Raw genomic sequence first — 26,094 nt, 5'->3', positions numbered from 1 at the left:
GTTCTTGTTCTCGGGCCCTTTAAGCCCCACCTCTGGGCCGGCCCGCTTACCCCAGCCCTTCGTCTCTTCTCAACCCGCAACCCCTTCCCTCGCTCCTCGGCCTTCGTCTAATTCTTTCAACCCCTGTCCCCCCCTACCTCCCGCCTCCTCTGTGTCCCCTGTGCCCCCTCAACCCTTCTGACCCTCTTCTCTTCTATCTGCTGAGGCTAATGGGAGAGGGAGCACTCTAAGAAAAAGGGGCTGGATTGCAAGGCAGTAAGGGGGGTTTGTTTGGGGAATGGGAGAAAAGAAGGAGTCTCCCATTTGCCAAGCGCCTACATTGTGCCAGGCACTGGATGCTTTACATGGGTTTTCATTTCATCTTCAGGAACCTCCTGTGAAGTAAGTATCATTAGATCCATTTTGTACTGGAGGAAACTGAGGCTCAAAGAAATTAAGTAACTTGCCCAAGGTCACACAGCTAGTATAGAGACCGGATTCCAAACCAGATCTATTTGAGTCCAAAGTCTATGGTCTTTCTGCTTCCCAAACTGAGGTTGGAGACCATGAAAGTAAAGCCAAGCCTTCTGCTTATGTGATTTTCTCCTGTACTGTTCAGCAGCTCTGGAGTATGAGTGGAAAAAAAAAAAAGAGGGATGGTGGATTGATCCAAGGTTGGGGTTTTGCCAGGTGTATGTGGCAGGAGGACAAGGGAAGGAGGGAGTAGAAGGTGCTGATGAGAGAGAAAGGTGGAAGAGGTGGGCCTGGGGGAGTCAAGTTGGAGGGAAGGGCTGGAGGGGCTGGTAGGTAAGGAGACAGCAGAAAGGTGGTGATGGGGGGAGGCAGAAGCCTGTTGTAGCAGAGGTGCAGGGCTATAAGGTTGTTTGTGAGGCGAAGTCAGGATCCTTGAACTTGGATTTGCAGAGGTGGAGCAGCTCTAGGTCAGGCTGGGGCCACAGACCACTGCCTGGAGAGACCTTTGCACTTCACAGAACTGAGTGTCTGAGGAGTCCAGCAGGGCCTCCCCTGTCTGGGGACATCCCATGTGGACCTGAGCCCGGGAGCCATGGAGGAAGAGCAGTACCTTCCACTGGGCAACACTTGAAGTAGCTGTTGAGCCTCTGGGACCTCCCAGGGCCCACATCCCAGGCTTCTCAGGTTTGGGGGGACTGTGGCCCAGTACCAGGTAGCATTAGTAAAGCATAAAAGTATGGGCAACATGTGCCACTTGCTGCTCTTGTGACCTTGGGCTAGTTGTGGAACCTCTGGGAGTTCTCAGGGGCTCCCTCGGTGTGGGCTGGAGATAACCAGCTGACAACAGGCCTTTAACGCCCTGCCCTGCATGTTGCTCCTGCTGACTTTCCAAACTCCCCTTGACAGACACTATGTGGAGCAGGTTACTCACCCACTTTACTGCAGCACCTTCTTTCAGATCCCAAAACATGCCACAATCACTCCCACCTCAGGGCTTTTGCATCTGCTTTTCCCTCTGCCTGGCAGCTCTTCCCCCTGCTCTCTACCTGGCTTGTTTCTTATCTTTCAGGTCTCAGCTCAGATGTCACCTCCTCTGAGAGACCTTCCCTGATCACTTTAGGTAGGGGCCCTTGTGGGTCTCCATCGAAATTGCCACCGCACTTCCATCCTTGTGCTTAGTACATATGCAGTTATCTTATTCTATGTGTCTACTTATTTATTGCCTGTCTTCCTCAGCTAGAATGTGAGCTCCGTGAGGGCAAGGGGATTATATCTGTTTTGTTCACCGTTGTATCCCCAGCAACTAGCATAGTGCCTAGCACACAGTAGGTGCTCAATAAATCCTTGAACAAATGCCTGAACAGATACGAAGGGACCACATAGTAGGCCCTCAGTAACCATTGTCTAAGAGAAGGACAACTGAGCTCCTGCCCTCCAGATACTCTTGGTATGGGAGTCAGTAGCTGGGCAGCATCTAGGCCCCTGGTCTCTGGCCTCTGATCAATACACAGCAGTGATTCTTCCCACTCCATCAGTCCTTCCAAATTACAATCAAAATACCCATCCTGAACCACTCCCCTCCTCCCCACCAAAAGCAGCACAAAGTTCCTACAATCCTTTTTCCCAGTGAAGTCCCTGCCTCTCTAATTGGTGGGTGTCTTTTTCTTTCTTTCACTTCAAGTTGAGGAGTGGGAATAAAAAGGGTGTCAGGGAAGGACCTGGCCTCCCATCCAACCATTCCTAACTGACTCACTGTGGAACCCTGGGTGAGTGACTTCCCTTCTCTGAGCCTCAATTTCCTCATCTAGAGAATGCCATGAGAAGTCTATGAGATACTGGTTGCAAAGCCTGCAGAATGAAATAAAATTTAAAAATAAAATAAGAGAAAAACCTTCTGAAGAAGAGGCGGAGGAATTACTCAGGCCCTGGCAAGACAAGTGCTGGGCCATGTGATTCACAGCAGCATGGGGTGTGAGAGCCTGCCTCCCCCACTGACCAGCCAGCCCAGGGGTAGGCACAAGTGACTTGCTTCTCTCTCCACAGGACTTGCCTATAATTGGCCCAAAGAGAGCAGGGTTGGTAGTTGTAGGGTGTGTGTGTGTGTGTGTGTGTGTGTGTGTGTGTGTGTGTGTGTGTGTGTGTGTGTGTGTGTGTGTGTGTGTGTGGTTTAGTGTGGGTGTGTGCCAGCCCAGGGGTAGGCACAAGTGACTTGCTTCTCTCTCCACAGGACTTGCCTATAATTGGCCCAAAGAGAGCAGGGTTGGTAGTTGTAGGGTGTGTGTGTGTGTGTGTGTGTGTGTGTGTGTGTGTGTGTGTGTGTGTGTGTGTGTGTGTGAGAGAGAGAGAGAGAGAGAGAGAGAATTAAAGGGTTGAAACATTTTAGTCCACATGTTAAGATTTCCGTGTGCCTCCCCGCTTCCTCCCTCAGACAGCTGAGGCCTTTATAGAATCACCATCCTTAGGGGCAGTGGCCCATCCCCATCCTGGTGGGGGGGATGCTTTTTAAAATAATATATCTTATCCATGTGAAAGCTTTGAATTGCTTCAAAGTGCTTTCTCTTTTAGTTACCCTGATTCCTAGTGAGGGGTTGGTTGATTGTTTTTATGCCCATTTCCCGGTTTGATAAAACCTAAGGCCTTATTGGGTTACTGAGATAACTAAACTTCTCTGAGATACCAGAGAGGGCTTTGAGAGAGTCAGAAAGGAGTTCCCAAGTGTAGGTTTGCTCATAGAGATTTGGGGCGAGCCCTGCCCTCTTCCTCAGCTTTGGGAATATCTTTCCAGATGCTGATTGGGGGATAGCTTGAGACTTGACCCTAGCTCAGTCAAAGGAGTTGCACCTGCTGTTAAAGCCTTTTCATGGGTAGTGGAAGGACTCAGCCTGTTGAGGGGGGCAACAAGAGGGGCTGGCTCCTTCTGATTTGGAGCCTGGGCCATCATCTGACACTATGAGAGTTAGAATTGGAGCTGGAAATGCCCCTAGTCACCGTCTGGTCCTGGGTTTCCTATACTGGATGAACATCAGAATCCCCCTTGTTGACTTTGAAAAAATAAATGTGATTCCCAGACTCTACCTCAAAGCTCCAGGATCTTAGGGTTGCAACCCGGGAATCTATTTTGAAAGCTCCTCAGGTGATTCTGATGTATAGCCTAGAGTGGGAACCATCCTTGAGCTGGGACAGTGGAGACTCTTAAGAGGCAGTTTAGCTGCGGTCCTACAGTGAGTCAGCATCATTAGGATACCACATCAGCCTCCACTCTGAGGCCCTCTCCCCAGGGCCTTGTGTGGGCCTCCCACCATAACTCCCAAACCCTGAAGGGAGGCATGGGATCTAAGCTAAAGGGGTGAGTCAACCTCTCACCCACATACGCACAAACACTGGCAGCCTCAGTTTACCCTTTATGCCTAGCTCTCATGTATGGCTGCCATTTGGCAATTTAAGCTGGAAGGCAGTTTCAGTTCTGGGACTCTAGGCAGAGGAAACGCTGGCATCAGTAGCACCCAGCACAGGGCCTGGCCCAAAGGAAGGGCTCTAGAGGGGTGCCAGCAAGGTTTGCAGAGCTAGGAGGAACATAGAGAGCAGTTCAGGTAGGAAGTTCAGTGGGAGCAAAGGCACTGAGACATGAGGCATCCTCGGACAGGGGCTGGTATTGGGAGAAGTAGAGAGATAAATAAGGCTGGAGAAGGGACTTTATCCTGAGGGCAAAGGGGAACCTTTGAAGGGGAATGATGTGCTCAGATATGCGTGTTTGAGAAATCCCCACGGCTGTATGTGGAGAGTGGATGGTAGGGGCACAAGAGTGGAGTCAGAGACCGGCAGGTAGGGGTCGCAATCATCCCAGCAAGAGGTGATAGTAGCTTGGGTTAGAGTGATGGCAGGTGAGGAAGGTAAGATCTGAGAGATATTTTGGTGCTAACATGGACAGATCTTGGTGGTGTCTTGGATGTAGAGGCCGAGGAAGAAGGAAAAGTCCAGGATGAGTCTGGGTTGTTTTCTGAAACCAACTACGGTGACCTGGTGGATGCTGGTGGGGCCACCTACTTGCAAGAGAAGGAGCAGGTTTGGGGGGAGATACTGATGTACGTTTGAAACCTGTTGCATTTGAGAGGCCTGGGGGGACATCTGGGTGGCGAGCCGGGGCTCTTCTTCGTTGTGGTGCGTGGGCTTCTTGTTGCTCTGTCTTCTCTTGTTGCAGAGCACAGGCTCTAGGGCGCATGGGCTTCAGTAATTGTGGCTCGCCGGCTCAGTAGTTGTGGCTCGCGGGCTCTAGAGCGCACGCTCAGTAGTTGTGGCTCACGGGCTCAGTTGCTCTGCGGCATGTGGGATCTTCCTGGGCCAGGGCTCGAACCCGTGTCCCTTGCATTGGCAGGTGGATTCTTAACCACTGCACCACCAGGGAAGCCCCAGTCCCATCCTTGAAGACATAGATAGTGAGGTCAGCAGAGTCACCCAAACTTTGCCTTAGAAATGTCATTTGGGGGTGGTGTGGGGGGAGGAGCAGTTTTTAAAGTATATTTGCATAAAGCTGAGACCCATTGCACATATACCCAGGGTAGTGGCTGCTACAAAGAACGGAGGGAGTACTCCTGAAAAGCAAATCAAACATTGGTGAAGTAAATTCCTGTGGCTCCTTCCGTGTTTTCCCTGTTGAGGGCATCCTGAGAGGCCATAGAGGGAGGTTGCTCATGGAAAGGAGAAGAGGGGACTCATGACAGGAGGGGGTGGTGGGCTCTGCTGGTGATTTTTGGAGAGCAGCAGTTTGAGATTCCAGGGGAGTGTCTGGGAAAAGACCCAGATTTGGTTTCTAGTCAGCTGGGGCCTCCCAAACAAACACAACAAAGTGTAAAGACTGGGTAGCTGCAAAAAGGACTTCTCCAGACAGGACTAAAAGAATTGAAGTTTCCAGTTGCAGATGCTTGGCACCCCCATTCCTCGGCGCTTTCACGTGCCTCTGCCCCTAGGGGACAGCCTGGGTGGGGCTACTTGCTTCTTCAAGGGTGAGCGGCAGCTACCAGTGCCCCAGACAGATGCCAACCATGGCGTTCTGGGGACCAGTTAGCTAAATGCCGTAGGCAGATGTGGAGCTGGCCAGACACTGGCTGGGTGGGGCTAGGACCTGTCTGGAATGAGGACAGGAAGTGCACTCTGCTGTTGCCCAGCCCGGAAGTGTTAAGTGCCCTCATCTGGAGAGAGCAGACATCCTTGGAGCAGTGAGTCCAGCCTCTCCAGACTCCAGTACCCAGTTCCTTGGACCTGGAAGGCATCACACTTCCAAAAGGTACCTCAAAACACAGAGTGCTGGAGACAAGGATGAGGGCAATAGCAGAAGGCACCTCTGCACTCCTGACTCTGCCCTTGGTTCACTGTGCCCTCAGGCTTCCCCTCCCACCTCAAGGCCTTCGTTTCCCCATTTGTAACATCAAGGACCTGTTCATCGCATTTGTCTGGCATAGAGTAGGGCATCCATAAGTATTTGGTGAGCAGATAAGGGAGAGTAAAAGAGGGGAAGGAGGAGGACATTTCTTCATTTAACAAATGTTTATTGAGTACCTACTTTGTGCTTGGCCCTGTGTGAATTGCTGGGTGGGCAACAAAAGGCAGGCTCAGTCCCTGTCCTCGTGAAGCTCCTTTTTAGCAGGGAAGACATACATGACAGGTAATTCCAAGCACAGATGCTGAAGGAACAGATGAGGAGGGGGCAGGCAGGGAAAAGAGGACACCTGAGCTGAGATCCAACGGATAAATAGTCCAGAGGTAAGGAGAAGCAGAAAAGCTGTTCAGGCCCATGAGAATGACATGTGCCAAAGCCCCAGGCAGAGGAGAACACTTTCGAGGAACAGACAAGAGGCCTTTGTGGCTGGAGGGTGGGGGTGGGGGTGGGGAAGTGTTTTCAAGCTGGGCCTTACTTGTCCCTGTGCTCAGGAGTTTGGAGTTCACCCCGGAGGCCCTTCACCGGGCTACAGAAATTGAAGGGGATTGTGTTTTCATAACCTGGTTGTGGTGTGGAGAATACCTTGTAGAGGGCCCTGAGGATGGGAGGGAGACCAGTTAGGAGGCTGGAGTGGGAAAAATAGTCTATGGATTCCTGCCCTCCTAAGAAGTTGAGTCTGTAGGACTTGGGGTCTGGCTGGACGTGTGAGTTAAGGGAACAGGGGGAGTCGTGGAGAAAGCCCAGCCTCTGGCTTAGGGAGCTGGGTGGCTGGAGGTGCCATTCCTGGGGAGGGGAAACAGGAGGAAGAGCCACTAGGGGCTGGGATAGAGCTGGGTTTTAAGATGCACTGAGTCTGAGGAGCCTGAAAAAGGGGATAGAGCTGGGTTTTAAGATGCACTGAGTCTGAGGAGCCTGAAAAAGGGGCAGTGCCTAGTAGGCGTCAATTGTGTCCATCTGGGCCGCAGACTAAGGACAGGAGGGTGAGGGGCACAGGTGTGTGGCTGAGGCCCAGAGAGGGAACTGAAGGCTTTCAGCCCTCCGCAGCACCTCCCCGTGGCCCATGCAGAGAAGGGGTTAAGTCAGGGAGGGAAGGCGCCTGTAGAAAGCGGGAAAGGCAGGACTGGCAGCGCTGGCCCCAAGGAGCTCAAGCTGGCATAGAAGCCCTTCTGCCTGGGCCTGCTAGGCCCTCGCCGCCGCCCACGCCGCTGCCTTCAACTTCACCTTCACCTTCTCTGCACCCCCTCCAGCTTCTTCCCTGCTCCCCAGGCGGGGCCTCCCAGCCTAATGCATTCCAGGTGTAGCTGTGGGCCCCCTCCCCCACCGGGAGCGCAGGGGAGGGGGCAGGGAAGGTGCTGGGCTCTTTCACTCTGCATCTCTTAGGGGCTCCAAGTCTCCAGATCTCTCTGACAGCTTCTGTCTCTAGAGAATTCCTTCAGGAATCTCTGTTTGGGCCCCATGTCCCTGTCAGGGGCAGGCAGTGGTGAGAGCCCCCCAGACCCAGCTCGGCCACTTTCTAGTTTCACGTGATCCTGAGCGAATCACCTCACCCCTCTGAGCCTCGGTTTTCTCATCTACAAAATGGGGTTAGCATCCCCACCTCCTAGGGTTGTTAGGATTAAATGCCACAGGTAGAGCAGAGCACTCGGCGTGGCACATTTTAGCCATGTTCAACAAGTGGCCCTGGTCTGCTCTTTTTGTCCCCTTTGCCTCTTTGGGCCTGCATCCCTCACTGTCTCTGTCTCCCTTCTGACTCGCCCCCGCCCATTTTTTCCTGTCTCCCTCTCTAGCTGTCCGATTTTCTGGGTCTCTGTAGTTTTCCTGTCTTCTTCCTCCTTGTTTTTGTCCCAGTCTCTCTCGGTCCTTTTCCGTCATGATCTTTCTATGTTGCCAACTCTCAGTTTTGACCAGGCCTTGGTGGGGGGGAAGGGGGGAGGGGGGATGGGTGGGTGTTGGGGGCTCTGGGGTCACACACAGCAGGGGTCAGAGGGGCCATCCCCTAGCGGCTTTGTCCTCAAGGGGAGGGAAATCACAGCCAGCGTGGCAGCCCCAGCACTGGGTAATTACTGCCCCCAGTGCTCCCAGCTGCAGCTCCACTCCCTTCCCTTCCTGTCCTCTGAAGTCCCCAGCCCCTCCCTGGGGGTGGAGCTACCACCCCCAGCCTTCTCTGGCCTCAGGTCCAGAGATGCTGGGAGGAGGTGGCCAGGCCCTCACAGCAATCAAGCAACTGGAAGAGAGATGGGCTGTCTGTGCTCCCATGTGGCTGTGGGGGTGTGTGTGTGTGTGTGTGTGTGTGTGTGTGTGTGTGTGTGTGTGTGTGTGTGTGTGTGTGTGTGTGTGTGTACGTGCGCATGCGTGCACATGTGCCTGGCTGCCTCGCTGTCTTTGTCCCCATGGGTCTGTTTTGTGTATATCTTAATGTTCTTGTTTCTGTATATCCATGTGTATGTTTGAGTGTGTGTCATTATATATCCATGTGTGTCTATGTGTGTCTTTGGTTCTGTATATGTTATGTGTTCCTGTGTTATGACACCTTGGCTCTAAGCCCCTGGGGCATTTCCAGATGTTTCTGCGTGTGGGTCTCTGTATGTAGACTCTGTGTGTGTGTGTGTTTCTGTGCCAGTGCCTGCCTCTGCATGGCCCCTATGGGTCTGTATCTTGGTGGTAGTGGTTGATGGAGAAGGAGGGTGCCTGCCTGTCTTTTGGCTTTTTCTGCCCCTTCTTCCTGTTCTTACAAACCCAAGACTCTGGTCACTGTGCCCTTCAAACACACTCTTCACCTCCCCACCCCTAGTATCAACACCTTTGCTCACTTTTCTTCCCTTGCCTGCAGGACTGTGCCCAGTCTATCTACACCTGAAAAAACACAACCTGGATGGCCAAACTCAAAAACCATTTCCTTTAGAAAGTTCTCTGACCTCCCCCCCACCGCCCCCAATGTGATTTCTTTCGCAATTCAGCAAACATTGACTGAGGATGTGCTCTGTGACTCTGGACACAGACACACTTGGGATCCAGTCTCAGTTCAACCACTTCTAGCCGTGTATCCTCAGGCAAGTTATTTTGTTTCTCTGTGCCTCCGTTTCCTCATCTGTAAAATGGAGCTAATAGCATACAGGGTTATTAGGAGGATGCCCTGCAGGAAAGCACCAACAAAATGCCTGGTGCAGAGTAGGAGCTCAACAAACAGTTGACACCTCATACCTTATATCCTCCACAAAAAACTGAACACCTTGAGTTCCAGAGAGTTCTAAAAGTTCTTGCAGTCTCCTGCTTTTTTCACCAGGCATCCTGCACAAAGCAGAAGGCCAGACAGAACGAAAGGCAGATTCCAGTTCAGGGAACTGCTGACAATTATTGCATGAGCCAGCTCCCTGAGGGTGCTCAGGCCCAGAAGAGACTGGGTCCTTCCAGGGGGTAGAGGAGGGACTCCAAAGCTGCTGCCCTAGGGCCAGAGCACATCAGATAGAGCAGGAGGTAAATGGCAGAGGTGGAAGTGACCTTAAGGACCATCTAACTCAGGTATTGCAAACTGGTGGCCCACAAGTTTAATTTGACTCACAAGTTTCATTTGGCCTACTCACTGTTTTTAAAATTAGGGGATTTCACATAAAACCTGGATTTCTGATTCTCTTGAAATATTGGAAGACCTGAAAATGCAGGGCCCCCATTACTGCAAGGTGACAATTAGATAGAGGGGAGAAGCTGCCATCCCTACTTTAAGTGAGGCATGTGCTCTCCAGTTTACCCCCGTCTTCACCATCCCCTAATTGCATTGTATTGTCCCATTTTACAAAAAGGTCCTCACTTTACACAAGGGTCCACACTTCACAAAAACGTTCTTCACTTACAGAGGAGCCTCATTTTACAAGAGTTCCTCCATTTTACAGAACAGTCTTGTATTTTGTCAGAGTCCTTCATTTACAGACATCATCCATTTTACAAAAGGGTCTTTATAGAACTCTCCTCACTTTACAGAATGTCCCTCCACTTTGAAGAAAGCGCCTCCATATTGCAGAAACTTCTTCCCTTTGCAGAAGGAGCCTTCTTTTTATCAAAAAGACCTTCATTTTACAGAAAGTTTCTCCAGTTTTCAAGAGGGAACATTCTAGGAAGCTCCTTACTTGCGAGAATGGCTCCCACTTTCCAAAAATGCCTTCACTCTGCAAAAGGTGCCTCCATTTTTCTGCAGAGTACTTATGTTCACAAGACCAGTCCACTTCAAGGAAGGGATCTTCGGGCTAGCCACAGGGTTCCTATAGACAGCTCCCCCTGCACTTCTCATACTTGACAGAGCTTTGTGTTTAAATATTCAGAAAGAACATCTGCCAGGCCAAGCAAGTTTGGCTGCAAAGGTGGAGTAGGGCAGCTGGGCTGGACCTCACATTCAAGGGGCAGGTGGGAAGAGGTGGGGCAGCTACTCCACCTTTATCCTCTGCTTTTTTCTCAAGCTAAGGGACTCCCCTTCCCCCCCGCCCCCCGACGTAGCTGGCTGCCCAAAGGACACTTTCTTATTTGCTGTTCTTTCTTCTCGACTCCCTCTGCTCCCTTTCCCCACCCCACCCCACCCCCAGGAATTCAACTGTCCCAGGGGCCTACCTCTCAGCCTGGAAGCTAAGGGCTGCTGGGAGAACCATGCACTGGGGGTCAGGAGGCCTGAGTGCTAGGGCTGGCTTCTGCCCACAATAACATCTCACCAGTTCCTCACAATGAGAAGCACACACATATTCTCCCCATTTTGCAGATGGGGGAAATCGGGGTCCAGAGTTGTGAAGCGATTCCCCACGTCACCAGGCATTAGTGGCTGAGGTCCAGTCTGGGGTCCTATTAGCTGTCTTGAGATTAAGCCAAGGCTAAAGCTGGGAGAAGGGAGAGGGGGTGCTGCTGGCCAGGGATGGGGAGAGCTGGGAGCTGAAATTCCCGGAAAGAGGTAAGGGTCCAGTTCCAGTGGTAAAGTCATTGTCCTCAAACTCAGGTAGACGGTAGACCTACTCTGCCAGTAAGCCCAGAAGTACATGCTCAGGGCATCTGCCAAGCAGGGGCATGAAGCTACCAGAAACAATTTTTGGAATGAGTTTGCTATTTCACTAACAGTAAGTTGTCATGGGAAAATTCCAAACTCTGTTATACTTCTTGACACTTATAGTTTTGTTTGGTTTCTATATTTGAACTGAATTTGAATGGGGGATGGGGTACCATTGTCTTTTCTCTGCCATTCCGCCTCTAGTAGGAATCCCGCCCTGATTTGAGAAGCTGCCAAGGAGAGTGGGGCTGGATTCTGTGTCCATCTCTGGCTGGGTTTGCACATGTTTCTCAGTGTGTTGATAGCTTTGTGTTGGGTTGCAGCCTGTGGTCTGTGGGTTTATGTATCTGTGTGCATAGTTCTGTGTCTTTGTGGATGTGCGGTTCTGTTGGCTTTCAAGTTCAAGCCACATTGCTCTGTCGGTGCGGGAGCACTATGCTCTTTCCCTTCTTTGTCTCATGGACTCCTCAAAACCAGGGAGCTGTGATTATTATCCTGTTTTCCACACAAGGAAACTGAGGCTCAGATAGATGGAGAGGCTTGCCCAGGGTCACACAGCTAGTAAGTGAGGGTGTTGGGATTTAACTGAGGTCTGTGTTACTCCTGAGCCAGATGTTCCTAGTGAAGGAAGGCTTCACAACACCTTAACCCATGCAATCTGGTCAGCAAGTGTGATCATGCCACCCTTCTTTGGAATGCTCAAGTACCATAGGTTTTTAATTATTGACTTTGTTTTTTAATAAATAAGACCAGATTCAAGGTAATCCCTGAAATAATGTCACTGTCATAAGCATTAAGGTGCCCATTGCAGGGAAATTGGGTAGAGCCCACAGCTTGCCTGGTGCCACCTCGGAGGCCTGGCTCCACCTCATTCACTAGAATCCCTTCTTGACTAGGGCTTCTGGAGTTCACCCCCAAAAAAGTACAGTTAAATTTTAATTTCAGATGAACAACAAAAAAATTTTAGTATAGCATAATACATTTTTAGTATGCATGAGGCATGCTTATACTAAGAAATTATTCATTGCTTATCTGAAAGTCAAACATAACTGAGCATCCTGTATTTTATCTGGCCATCCTGTCCCTGGCCTGTCCCTCCCCTGAGCTTCCCCAGTCCCGACAGGCTGACCCCCTTGCACTTCCTGAGCCGCACTTAGCTTTTCCTGAATGAGAGTTTCTTGTCTTTGAGATTGGGAGCTCCCTCAGGGTCAGGATCAAGATTGCCCTTCGGCCTGCTGAGGGGCCTGTGGGAGGGCGCACCCCACACCCACAGCAGAGCCAGGGCCACACCCAGGCATCCTGGGGTGCCCAGGGCGTGTTTCCCATCAGTGACAAGAGACGCCTGAGTATGGCTGTGTAGGCACACCCTGTGCCAAGCGTGTTGCATGTGGACATGTGAGCAGCTTTGTGGTTCTCACCAGGTCTTTGTGGTTTTCTCCACCTCCCCCCGCACACCAGAGATTGAACCCGTGCCCCCTGCATTGGAAGCATTTGGTGGTGTGACTTTCGTGGCGGCGGATGGGGATGCCCTTTGTGGCCTCTGTTCTAATGCCAGTGGTCAAGGGGGCAGTGCTGGTGGAAGACCTTGTCAGGTGTGTGGGTGTGAGTGTGGATGTGCATGCATGTGTAAGAGAGAATGTTGTGGATTATCAACCATAAAAAATGGACTGGAGGACTTTCCTGGTGGTCCAGTGGTTAAGACTCCACACTTCCACTGCCGGGGGCACAGGTTCCATCCCTGGTCGGGGAACTAAGATCCCACATGCAGAGCAGCTTGGCCAAAATTTAAATTAAATGTAAAAGAATGGACTGGAGAAAATCAATGCAGGACTTAAGGGGGGTGGGGATGGGATGGGGAAGTGGGAAGGGCTGTGATATCTAGGGGAGGGGAAGGACCTCCCTTCGGAGCTCCCTGAGGGCAGAGATAGGATTTTCAACTCCCTCAGCACAGAATCTACCAGGCTCAGAGCAGAGCTCAGAAGTATTGGGGTGACTAAACTAAGCTGAGGGAAGCCAGGGAGTTCAGCAGGGTCTTGAGGGGCCATAGAGAACTAGCTGGGAAGCTTCTCTTTTCCCCATGGGCAATGGGGAGTCATGGAAGGTTCTTGCGCAGATAAGTGGCATGACCTGAGCTGGAGGTCCATCTAGCCACTGAAGGGAGCAAGACCTGGGGCCAAGGGGGCCACTAAGGGGAAACGTAGGAGGAAACAGGGAAATGTAGGCAGAGGGACAGGGAGGGGGAGCATTGCAATAGGAGAGAGATGGATCTTGAATCTTCTTTCCTCAGTGGAGCCCTGCCTGGTTCTTGGCCAGGCCTAGGCTCCTGAACTGAAGCCCTGTTGTCATAATCTGTGGGCAGGCTTGGGGGTGTTGCTCTTACTAGCCACACTAGCTCATGACTTTCGGAAGCACTGATGCGCCCCTCTGCCCCTCTAGATTTCCCTCTTTCCGAGCTTCCTCTTGGAGAGCAGGGTTAAGAAGTCCAGTCTCAGATCAGTCTGCTACAAGTCTGTCACTGACTTGCTGTGTGACCTCGGGCAAGTCACTGCCCCTCTCACTGCCTTCATCTCTTCATTAGAAACTGGGCTGACAGTCCCTGCCCCTCTCACCTGGGAATCCAGGGTGTCCCCGAATATTTGAATCCCATTCTGCATGGCTGCCTGCAAGGAGGCAGAGAGAAAGGAGGGGCAGGCCCATCTGTGCGCTCCCAGGTGAGGTGGGTGAGGAGGGAGCAGAGAGTGGGCCAGAGCAAGGCCACAGAGGATGGCATGGTCACCCTATCCCTGGGACAAGCAGTGGAGAGAGGGAGAGGCCCCAACTAGGGGCCCCACTGCCCTGTACTGACTGGGTGGGAGGGCTTGCCCAGGGAGGCCTGCCTGCTTTGAGGTGTGGAGACAGGGCCAGGTGGGTGCCTCCAGGCCCAAGGAGGCAGACAATGGGCACCTGGGACCCTGGCATCTATGTGTGTAACTCTGAGGGGGGGGTCTCTGCACGGTGGGGTGCCTGGCTTTGCTCTCTGCATCTCTGGTCCTTTCAGCAGTTCTCTGTGTCTCTCACTTTCTCTAGCCATATTGTCTCTCGAACTATGTCTCTGCATGTGCCGCCCTCCAGGTGATTCATCCCCCTCAACCCCAAGCCCAGGGGGAGGGCAGGGCAGGACCAGGCCAGGATGTGCTGAGCAGGGCAGGGTAAGCAGCCCAGCTGAGCTGAGAGGAGCACCTTCTCCCTCCTAGCCAGGGCCCTGCCTGCTCAGGTGGGAAAGGAAGTAAGGAAACTGCACCCAAAGCCAGGTACAGAATGGGGGTGGGGGCCTCAGCCTGTGGCCTGGGGCACCTTGTTCCTTCAGGGCTGGGAGGGGACCATGGCCTGAGGCCCCTGGGGCCTTTGCGACTAGATTGTGGCCTGGAGGGAGTCAGAGACCCTGGGAAGCTGCTGGAACCCTGTGGGTTGGGCTACTCCCTTCCCTCCAGGACTGGGAGAGCTAAAATTCCCTGCTGCTCTTTCTGCCTGTGACCCGGTAGGGTATCTTTGTGTTGTAGCTGCATGTTTTTGCAACAGAGGCCGCATGTGAAACCATGATTATTTAGACCACGAGGCAAGTGTCATGTGGGTGTGTATACCTGAGCCCCTAAGACCCAGGGACTCCATGGACATGTTTGTTTCATGAGTATGACATAGTAAATTATGCTATGTGTCTGTGATTGTGTGTCTGTGTTTCTGGGTGGGTACATGGTGGCATGTGACTTTGTGTTGTTTTGCCACTGTGCATGGTTGTGTCTGACATGGTATAATGACCCTGTGTGGCTATAGTCTTGTCACTGTGTGAACCGTTCGCAGGTATGTGAACCTGCAACACCATATCCTGGTGTTTATGACACCCTGTGGCCCTGCAATTGTGAGGTACAGCATAAATGGCACTGTATATCTTTGTGACTCAGTGGAACCATATTTGAAGAGTATGTAAGTGGGTATATGATGGTAAGTGGTTGGGTGATTGTTGTATGAGGCTGTGTGTGAAATTGTAGATTTGCCACTGTGTGACTTGCATCTTTGTGACTGTGCATGGCCACGTTTGCCGGTGCATGTGATACCGTGAGGCTGTGTGATAATATGTGAAGTTGTGACTGTGGGTCTTTGTGACTATGTGTGACCAGGCTTTCAGAAGCGTGATGGCACGTGATTGGATGTTTGACTTTGTGCAGCCCCAAAGTTAAGTGAAACAGTGTAAATAACCCCATGTGTCTCTGTGACTGAGTGGACCCACTTGTGACTGGTCATGTATGACACTGTGTGACACAGGTTAACAGACGCTCTGTGGCTGTGAGAGGCCACGTGGCTGTGGCACAGCAAAACTGGCACCATATGTGGGTGGGAGCTCTGGGCGCTCTTGGCTGCCACTCACCCTCTCGTCCTCACACCTGTTTGCCTGCATCCTTCCCTACAACAGCTTTTCATGGCTCCCTTCTGCCCACAGGATGGTCACCCAGCTCCTCAGACTGCCATCCAGGGCTTGCCCTCTCTACTCTTCCCCCTCCCCTTCTTCTCTATCATCTGAGACCCACCACAGCTCCCTGCCCATCCAGGCCACACTCCTTCCCTTAGGACATGCCATCCCTTGGTGGGAGGGGTGTCCCTCACACCTCCCAGACTGAATCTTCTCTCCCCAGTGTGACCATCATCTCCCCCAGGCCCAAAGACAAAGGTAGGTAGGGAGCCCACAGTGAAAGAAGAGGGACAGTGCAAAAAGGCCTCCCTTTTCTGAATTTTTTTGCCTGTTTAAAGCTGTTCCTGTGACCTGAACTCTGGGTGCTGGCTGTGTGTTTGTGTGTGTAGGTGTGGAAATAGAGGATAGTACAGATTAGTGAGAAGCTGGCATTTTAAGAAGCAAAACTTTTGTTCATGAAATATAATTTCATCATTTTCAGCTATATAAAACCATAGAAAAGGAAGTCCAGAGATCCTCAGGACCTTAAGAAAAAAGGTGAAGAATGGTTTAGGCTCAACATCTCACTGTGGCTAAATAAACAAGAGTGCAAAGCATGTACACAAACCATAGGCTGCTCGTGCTCCCCCCAGCCTGGTTAAACTCCTTAATAATAATACCTGCTGACATACAAGAAATCAGTGTACTAATCACAAAGAACTCTGGTCTGTTACTGAAAACAGCCAGCCACAACCCTGGGCCTGGCTCCCCATCTGACGGCTGGGGTAAAGGCTTCCCAGAAAGGCAGTGTGGCCAGGAAAGGGGCTCAGGAAAACCCGATACCACAGGTACCTGCTAAGACGTACAACTTCCCAGTCTCCTTTGGGGTAATCAGTTGCTTCACACCCAGTTTCTCCCTTTCTGCAGGGCTGCACCAGGGAAACCGTATCCTGGTTAAAAGTTTGTCCCTTGACCCTGGCCAGAGCCTTGAGCCTCATCCAGAAGGTCCCCAGCGACTTCGCTCAGACCCAGGCCCCCCCACTGAAACCCCCAGCCAGCGTCCTTCACCACTGAAGCGGGCACCGGGCCCAAAGCCACAGGGTAAGTGGGTCCAGAGAGGAGCAGAGGAATGGCCCATGAGAGGGGACAGAGAAGGGGAAAGGTTGGCCAGTGGGAGAGGAGAGGGCTTGTTAGAAGGACAGGAAGCACTGTGGTCTAGGGGCAAAGGGCTGTGACCTGGGGCTAACATGTGCATACTGGCATCTCACCTCAGGCCTGCTCTGTGCCTGCCTCAGGCAAAGGTACAGACTGGGGGTTTGTGGAGGGGCCTGTGGTCTGGCTATGACAGCCAACTCCAAACTCAGCCCATTGGGATCTCCCCTCTTTTTCCCATCCATCTCTCTAGTCCCCCCAAAGCCCAGCTACCTGCAGATGCCCCGGATGCCCCCACCACCTGAGCCCATCCCACCACCACCATCACGCCCACTGCCTGCAGACCCCCGAGTAGCCAAGGGCCTGGCCTCCAGGGCAGAGGCCAGCCTCAGTTCTGCAGCAGTATCCTCACTGATTGAGAAATTTGAAAGGTGAGTCTGGTCCCCGGGGGACCCTGTGGGGGTAGGGTGGGCCTGGGATAGAAAGGACAGTTGTAAGACAGGCCTCTCAGTCAAGCTCATACCCTGCCTTCATGTGTGTCCACCACCCACCTCAGAGAGCCTGTGATTGTCGCCTCGGATAGGCCAGCCCCTGGCCCCAGCCCAGGTCCCGCAGAGCCAGCCATGTTGCCACAGCCACCCCTGCAGCCACCAGTGCCCCAGCTCCCCGAGGGCGAGGCCTCCCGCTGCCTGTTCCTGCTGGCTCCTGGGCCCCGGGACGGCGAGAAGGTGCCCAATCGGGACAGCGGTATTGACAGCATCAGCTCACCATCCAACAGCGAGGAGACCTGCTTCATCAGTGATGATGGGCCCCCCAGCCACAGCCTCTGCCCCGGGCTCCCTGCCCTGGCCAGTGTCCCTGTTGCTTTGGCCGACCCCCACCGACCGAGCTCCCAGGAGGTTGATAGTGACCTGGAGGAAGAGGATGACGAGGAGGAGGATGAGAAGGACAGAGAAATCCCAGTGCCCCCGATGGAGAGACAAGAGTCTGTGGAGGTACTGACCCACGTTCACCTAGAGGCAGGACTGTGTGGAGAAATCAGGAGCCTGGCTTTTACACTTGATTCTTCCCCCAGCTCAGTATTTCTTGAAACAGGGCATTGTTTCCACTTGGAATGTTTGGCTTCCCTGGTCTCCTGGTACTAAATATCAGTAGCAGACCTGTATGCTGTCCCCCATCACTGTAAATACAAAAATGACCATGCACAGTTCCACATGCCCACTAGGAAAATTGTTCTACCCTCATCCAAGAACCACTAGCTGGACCTCAGTTTTTCCATCTTGAAGATGGGCATCATGGTTGGGGATCTTTAAAGTCCTGTTCCAACTGGAAAATCCCCAGATTCAGTAGCTATGTGACGTTGGGCAAGTCTCTGCTGCCCCACCACAGCCTCAGTTTCCTTATTTGTAAAATGGAAAGTCTCACATCCAGAGAGACTTCCAGACAGCTGGCCTCTGGAGGGCCACAAGAGCTTAGAGCCCCCTAGGAACCTGAGGCTGTGGGACAAAGGCTCTCGGCAGCAGGAATCCCTTTCTGTGCCCCAGCAGCCTAACACTGCTTCCAAAGGCATCCTTGCACTTAATTAGGTCACAGCCAGAATACCTGCTCCACCAGAACCCGGCTCAAATGTGGGGGCCGAGGTCTGGGATTCAGCAAATATGTGTCCAGTGAACAGGCAAGTGGGCCAACAGGCAATGAGTTTTATACATTTTTATACTTTTGGGTTTTCCTCACACCCCAGGTACTCAGTAAGCCTTTGCTGACAGTGAACTGAGTGGGTGCATAAATAACATTTATAGTGTACTTAATCCGTAGTCTAATATGTTTTATTTATATTAAATCATTTTGTTGTCTCAATTACAAATGGACTTAGGTCCTATTATTATCTGTATATGTAGATGAAGAGACTTAAATACAGAGCATTTATACAACTTATGCAGGCTAGTAAATGTCAGAGCTAGGATTTGAACCCAGCAAGTCTGACTTGCTAGCCCACACCTTAACCACTACACTATGCTGAGTGAATAGAGGGAGCACATGGCTGGGTGAATGAGTGACCGAATGAGGAGTGCACGGCATCAGAATTGAGGGGTGACCTTTACGAAACACGGGGGAGTTAGGGGTGAACCTGTGGGGCTTATGGGTTCAGGGATGGGAGGTAGGGTTATCTCGGGGTGGCATTAGGCTTAGAGTAGCATTTGCACTATCTGAGAATTCTGGGGGTTTGGTGAAGATTAGGGTACAAGATGATGGACCAGCAGTTGCCTCTTCTCTCTCCAGTTGACTGTGCAGCAGAAGGTGTTCCACATTGCCAATGAGCTCCTGCAAACTGAGAAAGCCTATGTTTCCAGGCTCCACCTCCTGGATCAGGTGAATGGTCCCTCAGGGGTGCCAGGGCACCAGGACCTGGTAGGTGGGTGCCAAGGAGGAAGTGCTAGGACCTGAGCCCAACCCTACCATTGGGGCCAGAATCTAGAGTTTGGTAAGGCTCCCCTCTGACCTTGACCCCCATCCTATCCCAGAAGCCAACTCTGATTCATGACCCCAAGCTTGATCTTTGTATCAACCCTCATTCCTAAACGTGGGTAGGTATACCAGCCCTGACTGCAACTCTGACCCAGATCCTGAATTAACCCCTGGCTGTGAACCACACTCTGAGCCTCATTCTAACCCTGGACCTATTCCTGACCCCCAAACCCACTAGAATCCCTAAGCGTAGGAATTTTTGTCTGCTTTGTTCACTGCCTGGCACACAGTAGACACTCAAAAATATTTGTTAAATGAGTGGATCTAATTACAAACTTCTCTCTGACCCTGACCCTGATCCTGACTTCTCATTGTTCCAATGCCTACCTTCAGATCCTAACCTTGACAACCTGAAATCCAACCCCACATTATAAGCCTAACTCCATTCCCTCACTCCTCAGTCTCAAGATCAGTGCTGATCCCAAAACTCCACAGAGCTGCCCACAAACACTGCCCTCACCTGCCAGTTGCCCCTTCCCCAGCCAAGCCCCAGGCCCCACTGGGCTGATCTCTCCTGCCCTGCCCCATAGGTGTTCTGCGCCCGGCTGCTGGAAGAAGCTCGGAACCGCAGTTCCTTCCCGGCTGACGTCGTCCATGGCATCTTCTCTAACATCTGCTCCATCTATTGCTTCCACCAGCAGTTCCTGCTGCCTGAGCTAGAGAAGCGCATGGAGGAATGGTGAGGGGCCCCAGACCTAGGCTGCCCGCCTTCCTGTCCACTTGCCTGCCGAGCCCAGGCCAGATATGTGCACGAGAGTTCGTTCCTGCCTGCCCTCTCCCCTCACCACCTATCACAGAAAGAATCAGGCCTAAGCTCTGCTTTCTAGGCCCTCCCAATCTATAATGAAAGACAGATCAGGACTCAGAAAATTACAACAGAATAATAGCAAAGCTCTAAAGAGTATGAGGTTAGGAGCCAAATTGGCTGGGGTCAAATTCCAGTTCTGCCTCTTGCTAGCTTTATGATGTTAAGCGAGTTTCTTAAATTACTCTGCTTCAGTTTCCTCAGCTGTGAAATGAGGAAATAGTAATAGCCTACCTTGTAGGGTTACTTTAAGGATTAAATGAATTGATACATGTAGAGAGCTTAAAACAGTACCTGGTATGTAATAAGTGCTAAATGAATGTGAGCTATTGTGTTTTTTTTGTTGTTTTGTTTGTTTTTGTTTGTTTTTATCAGTGCTATGATAGAGCTGAGAATGGGAGGCTGTGGGAATAAAGGGACCAAAACTAGCCTGGGGGTTAAAGAAGGATTCTGGGAGGAGGTGAGATCTGAGCTGAGTCCTGAGGTAGAAGGGCAAGGTTCATAGACAGTCTCCTGGCTTCCAAGCTCTCCTCTTCCAATTCATCCTTTAGCATCTATACCACCTGCCATAATGGTCTTTCTGAACAACAGTCAGACCATGTCACTTCCTGATTAAATCATCTCCATGCTCCCCACACCCACAGGATAAAACGTGTCTGTGTGACCACAGACGGCTGGCATGAAGTCACTTCCTACATCTCCCCAACTACTATAACCCCTGAGGGCTGAAGCAGGGCTGGTTCTTGTGTCTCCCCCAGCAGACTGTGACTGGGACCAGGCTGGGAATGAAGGCTGGGACCAGGTTTGGTCCTCTGTGTCCTCCAGTAGACCGTGATTCCTGAGGGGTGCAACCAGGCCTGGTTACTTTGTCCTCCCCTACCTGACAGTGACCCTCTCAGGGCTCAGCTAAGTGTGACTCATTTGTGTCCCCAGAATCACCCAGCACAAGGCTGGGCACAGAATCAAAAATCAGTGTATGAAGTGGCCCTTGCAGTAAGGTCAGAGTGGGTATTCCAGGACATGTCATCCCTTGTGCTCTAGGCAGGGCAGAGTTGGGGTGGGTGGCAGCCCAGGCCATGGTCGCAGGCCAAACTGAGCCTTTTGGCCTACTTTGTGTATAATATAAGCAGCATTTCCAAAGGAGCAGACTGGCTGAGAGGTAGATTTCCAGGACTGAGATAAGACCAGCCTACAGGGTGGGGGCATTGTGGGGGCCAAGGATCAGCAGGACCACATCAGCCCCTGTTTCTCCCTAGGGACCGCTACCCACGCATTGGAGACATCCTGCAGAAGCTGGCACCCTTCCTCAAGATGTACGGCGAGTATGTGAAGAACTTCGACCGGGCCGTGGAGCTGGTCAACACCTGGACAGAGCGCTCTACCCAGTTTAAAGTGATCATCCATGAGGTGCAGGTAAGCAGTGAAGCTGGATGGAGCTGACTGGGGTGGACAGGTCTGCAGGGACCCAGTCAGGGGTCTTTGGCCAGACCTGAACCCTCCTGCTTCTGCCTGTCACAGAAGGAGGAAGCCTGTGGCAACCTGACCTTGCAGCACCACATGCTGGAGCCTGTGCAGCGCATCCCCCGTTATGAGCTGCTTCTCAAGGACTATCTGTTAAAGCTGCCCCATGGCTCCCCGGACAGCAAGGATGCCCAAAGTGAGTGCACACAACGGGCCCTGCCCCCCAACCCCAAGACTTAACTCACAGGATCAGCCTTCCATTGCCACTTAATTGAGATCTCAGAATAGGACCGCCAAACTGAAAGGCCCACCTTGAGGGTCTGGAATGAGACCCCAGGATGAACCTCCAGGTTGAGATCTCTACCTGAGCACCCAGACAGAACATTCAGGAGTCCCCCCCAGTCTGAAGTTCCCAACTGGAACTCCAGAGTTTGAGGGGCATACCCAGAAAGATCCCCTAAAGGGAGCCATCTGTTTCCTAGGTTGAGACCCTAAGGCTGACCCCTTGACTTGTCCTCAAATGAAGTTGTCTCAAGTCCAAAATGAAACTGAGTCTAAACCCCCAGGGACTGAGCCACCAGGCTAAGAGCTCAGACTGACCCTCTCAGGCCAAGTCCTCTTTACTGAATCTCCACAGCTGAACTCCCCAGAAAGAGGTTTGTCTCATCAAGCCCCTGACTTTCCATCCTCCACATTAGAGCTTCACTCCGTATCCACCAGCCACTACCCAGAATGACCCTCCCAAAAGAACCCCCATGTCTGATCAGAACCTCACAGAATCACCTCTCCAGAACTGAGCACCTCAGACTGGACTCCATATTTTCTGCCTCCCAGATTTGGATCTCTAGGCTGAGATACCACCTCCTTAGACAAGTACTCACACATTGAACCACTAGAAAAGTGTTTCATTCTTATTTCTTCAGTATGAGACCCACTCCTCAGGGTCACACCCCAAAGAGTGCTGCCCAGAGTCTCCCCAACTTTCTCTCCCCAGACTGTTACTTCCATTCATTCCTTCATTAATATAACAGCTATTTACTGAGCACCTCGGTGTTCTGTGCATTGTCCTAGGCACAGGGGACATGGAGGTGAACAAGACAGACAAGGTCCTTGATCTCAGGGAGTGTGTATTCTACTCAAGGAGATAGACAGCAGACAAAAGTCATAAATATGCTGGAGAACATTAGACAGGTGCTATGTGTGATTCAGAGAATAAGAGGGTAATGTGACAGTGACTGGGGGGTCAACTTTAGATTGGGTGGCCTCTCAAAACAGAGGATATTTGAGTCAAATCTGAATAAGAAGAAGGGAGCCACGTGCTGAGTAGGGAGGAGCACGTTCCAGGCAGAGGCAACAGCAGATGCAGAGTTCCTAAGGGGGGTGGTGGGGGAGGGGGTGGCAGCTTGCATATCTCTGGACCAACAAGAGGACCAGTGTGACCTAAGCATGACCAGTGAAGGTAGGATGGTGCAAGAAATAGGGCTGGAGACAGGAGCAAGACTTTGAAGGCCAAGATGAGGAGATGGATTTTATTCTGAGTGCAGTGGGTAGCCGTGGCAAGGTTTTGATTAGGATCACTTGAGTAGCTAGAAAGGGAGCCGAGAGACCAGTTAGAAGCCTTTTGCAATAATCTAAGTGGGAAAGGTTGGCTTGATGAGAATGATAGCAGTGGAAATAGTGAGAAATGGTTGGATTCAGAATATATTATATTTGAAAGTAGCACTGAAAGAACTAGGGTGAATGGGTGTGGGGCTTGGGAGAAAGAGTCAAGAATGACTTGCATGCATATTTTTGGCTGGTGGTGATGGTTCCTGAGATGAGTTTAGGACTTTGATTTGGAGTTAGATGAGCCTAGAATCCCAGGGAGAGAGATTTGGATGTCACTAACACAGGGATAGTATGCAAAGCCATGAGGCTGGCCATAGTCACCAAGGGATTGAGTGTAAATGGAGAAGAAAAGGGGGCCAAGGACAAAGCTGAGGGAGGTGGAATCAGCAAAGGAGACTTAGAAGGAATAGCCCTAAAGGTAGGAGGAAAACCAAGAAAATGTGGGGTCCTGGAAGCCACAAGGGTCGGGAGCAGACAGTTGTGTCCACTGCTCTGTCCACTTCCTAAACTGAGCCCCTTCCACCCCACCAGATGGGGCACTTTGCTACCAAGCCTGGACTTCTAGAAAGAGCTAGAACACTAGAAAATTTGATAGCTGAACTCTACAAACAGACCTCTGCAGACTAAGTGCCTTAGTCCTTTCCCCGAATGAGAATCCCCACTGAGGTATCAGGATGAACTATAAAACCTAAACCTCTAGAAAAAGCCTTCCAGACTGACTACCTGGGATGAGCCCCACAGACTGACATCTCCAACCTGAGCCCTCAGGCTGAACCCAGTTTGAGGTCCCACTTATAGATCCCCCACACTGGTTTCCCCAAACTAACATCCCCAGACTGAGTTTCCAAAATGCTCTCCCCACCCGGGGCGCTGAGAGTGGGTTCCCAGTTACAGCCCTCGGCCTGAGGTCCCAGAGGGAGATTCCCCCAAAAGAGCTTCCCAGTCTCATCTCCTTAGCCACCATTTTATAGACAGGTATTGCCAAACTAAGCACCCTAGATTACCCCCCATTTACTGTCGCTCAGACTGAGACTTCTAGCTTGACCCCAAAAGAATGACTCTCCAGATGATGATGATACCTACCTCATAGAATTGTTTTGAGGATAAATGAGATGATCCAGGTGAAGCTATTAGCACAGTACCTGGCACATGGTAAAGACTCAATAAATGTTAAGTTGTTTTTATTACTGAATGCCCTGACTGATGCCCTCCATACTGAATGCCCCTAAAATCAGCCCCCAGATTGAGTTCACCTAACTTAGGTTCCTGTTTTATACCAATCTCAGCCCTATCTGAGTCCCTAGAATGAACTTCAGAGCTTGAGCTTGGCCAGCTGAGCTCCCCACATTGAGCCCAAAGATGAACCCCCCAGAAAGAACTTCCCAGTCCAGTTTTCTGAGCTGCTCAAAATGAAAATCTCTGCATGAGAGCCAGCCTGAGATGTGCTCACTAAGCTCCCCAGCCCAAGATCTTAAGCTGACCTCCCTATTTTTTTTTTACCCCTCAAGACTAAAATCCCCAGGTAGAGCCCCAGAAAGTACCTCCAGGTCTGAGCCCCCACTGAATCCTGGTTCCCCAGACTGACTCCCCCACTTTCTACTTCCCAGACTGAACTCTGGAGCCTGGACCCTAGACTCCCCAAACCAGGCCAGCTGGAACTCCTGGCCTGAGCAGCCTACCCTGAGCCCAAGACTGAACTCAAACCAAGATCCCAGACTGCCAAGCCCAGACCAGGCCCACCAGAGCTTCCAGACCAAGCTCCTACACAAAGCTCCCCAAAGCGCACACCCTAGCCTGAACCCCCAAATGAAATCCTCAACTGAAATCCCCACACTGAATCCCCAGACAGAGCCTACATACACTGGACCCCTGGAAATGCCAGTCTGTACCTCACACAGTACACTTTGATAACAAAGCGTTCTGAGCCCAGCAGCCTCCACAGGCCTGAACTTATATGCCCACAGCTTGCCAGAGTCTTCTTCCTGTCCCCTTTCCTGGGCACTGCCTACCTCCACGACCCAGCATGCCCCTTGCCCTGGGGTGGGGGAGATGCAGAATGTGTGGGAGAAAGGGCAGCTCTGATGTCAGCTCTGCTGCCTCCCAGGCAGATAGCCTAGGGCCAGCACCTCTTCTCTCTGAGTCTCAATTTCCTCATTGGACAAACAGGGCACATAGGGTTGTGACAATTAAATGATAGCATGCAAAGCATCTGTTCAGGAGCCCAGGAGAGGATGGTAGGACCTTGGCCCCATCCTAGGGAGCTCCTAGTCTGCTAAAGGATGCAGATATATAAATACACAATGAATACGTAGTGTGACTGGTGGGACAGAGGGGAGCAAAGGGGAAGATGGAAACCCAGACAGTATCCTAATCCAGCCTGGGAACTCAGGGCAGGCTTATTGGAGGAGGTGAGCTGAATTCAGAAGACTGAGTTGGCCAGGTGAAGCAAGACAGGACATGTTTAGAGAGGTGCAAGTGGAGAAAGCTGGAGAGGTCAACAGAAGCCAGATCACCAAGGGCCTTGAATGCCAGGCTAAAGGACTGGGTCTTTACCCTGCAGGCAAAGGGAAACCACCGACAGATTTGAACAGTGGAGTGACAGCAAGCTGTGTGTGAGAACGCTCCCTCTGGCAGCTAGGATGGAAAAGGGATGGGAGCTTGGAGACTGGCACCTGAAAGGCCTGAACTGGGTTAGGGGCCACAGATCTTGAGCACCAAGACTTGGTCATGGAGGTCATTTTCCATGGTCATTTTCCCCTAGGAAAATAACACTTGGTTTGCCAACCATGTGGACCCTCTTCAGAAGCACCTGTGCTCCTCCATTACAGGCATATTTTCTGAGTGGGAAAATACAGCAGCATGCAGACAAGAGAGGGGTGCAGTGCAGCTGGGCCTCAAGCATGGGCAAGATTTGTTAGTGTGTGGAGATGTATAGGGACTTATTTCGTTTTTTTTCTGATACCTGGTCACAATAGGAAATATGGAAATACAGGAAAGCTGAAAGAGGCAGGGAAGAAAATCACCTATGATACGAGACTCCAGAGAATAAGCGTGAGGAACATTTTGACATATTTTCTTCCTGGTGTTTTTTATACACGTATATTTGTGAAATTGAGATCATTTGGTATATACAAGTTTGTATCCTTTCCTTTTCTTAAAATATCCTGAGCATTTCACAGATTATGAAAAACCCTACCAAAGCATCATTTGCA

The 26,094-nt window shown here is 51.4% G+C and overlaps 1 protein-coding gene across 4 annotated transcripts in view; it reads left to right on the top strand.

The window, feature by feature from the left end:
- Positions 1-26,094, top strand: part of FGD1 (FYVE, RhoGEF and PH domain containing 1) — a 36,056-nt gene that overhangs the window by 503 nt on the left and 9,459 nt on the right. For 2 of the 4 annotated variants that reach the window (XM_055081969.1, XM_028482524.2), the window contains exons 2-9: positions 1,523-1,573; positions 16,258-16,431; positions 16,736-16,913; positions 17,039-17,477; positions 18,763-18,852; positions 19,539-19,687; positions 21,070-21,226; positions 21,332-21,470. In XM_055081969.1, the coding sequence (XP_054937944.1) occupies positions 1,523-1,573; positions 16,258-16,431; positions 16,736-16,913; positions 17,039-17,477; positions 18,763-18,852; positions 19,539-19,687; positions 21,070-21,226; positions 21,332-21,470 (1,377 nt within the window). Of the gene's footprint in view, positions 1-1,522; positions 1,574-14,155; positions 14,198-16,257; positions 16,432-16,735; positions 16,914-17,038; positions 17,478-18,762; positions 18,853-19,538; positions 19,688-21,069; positions 21,227-21,331; positions 21,471-26,094 lie in introns of those variants that run through there. The other 2 variants (XM_055081970.1, XM_007117774.3) reach the window with 2 other exon arrangements.

Source organism: Physeter macrocephalus, chromosome 21, assembly GCF_002837175.3.
Source record: "Physeter macrocephalus isolate SW-GA chromosome 21, ASM283717v5, whole genome shotgun sequence".
NCBI lineage: Eukaryota > Metazoa > Chordata > Mammalia > Artiodactyla > Physeteridae > Physeter > Physeter macrocephalus.
The sequence above is the reverse complement of the archived record's forward strand: the minus strand, read 5'-3'. Positions and strand labels throughout refer to the sequence as shown.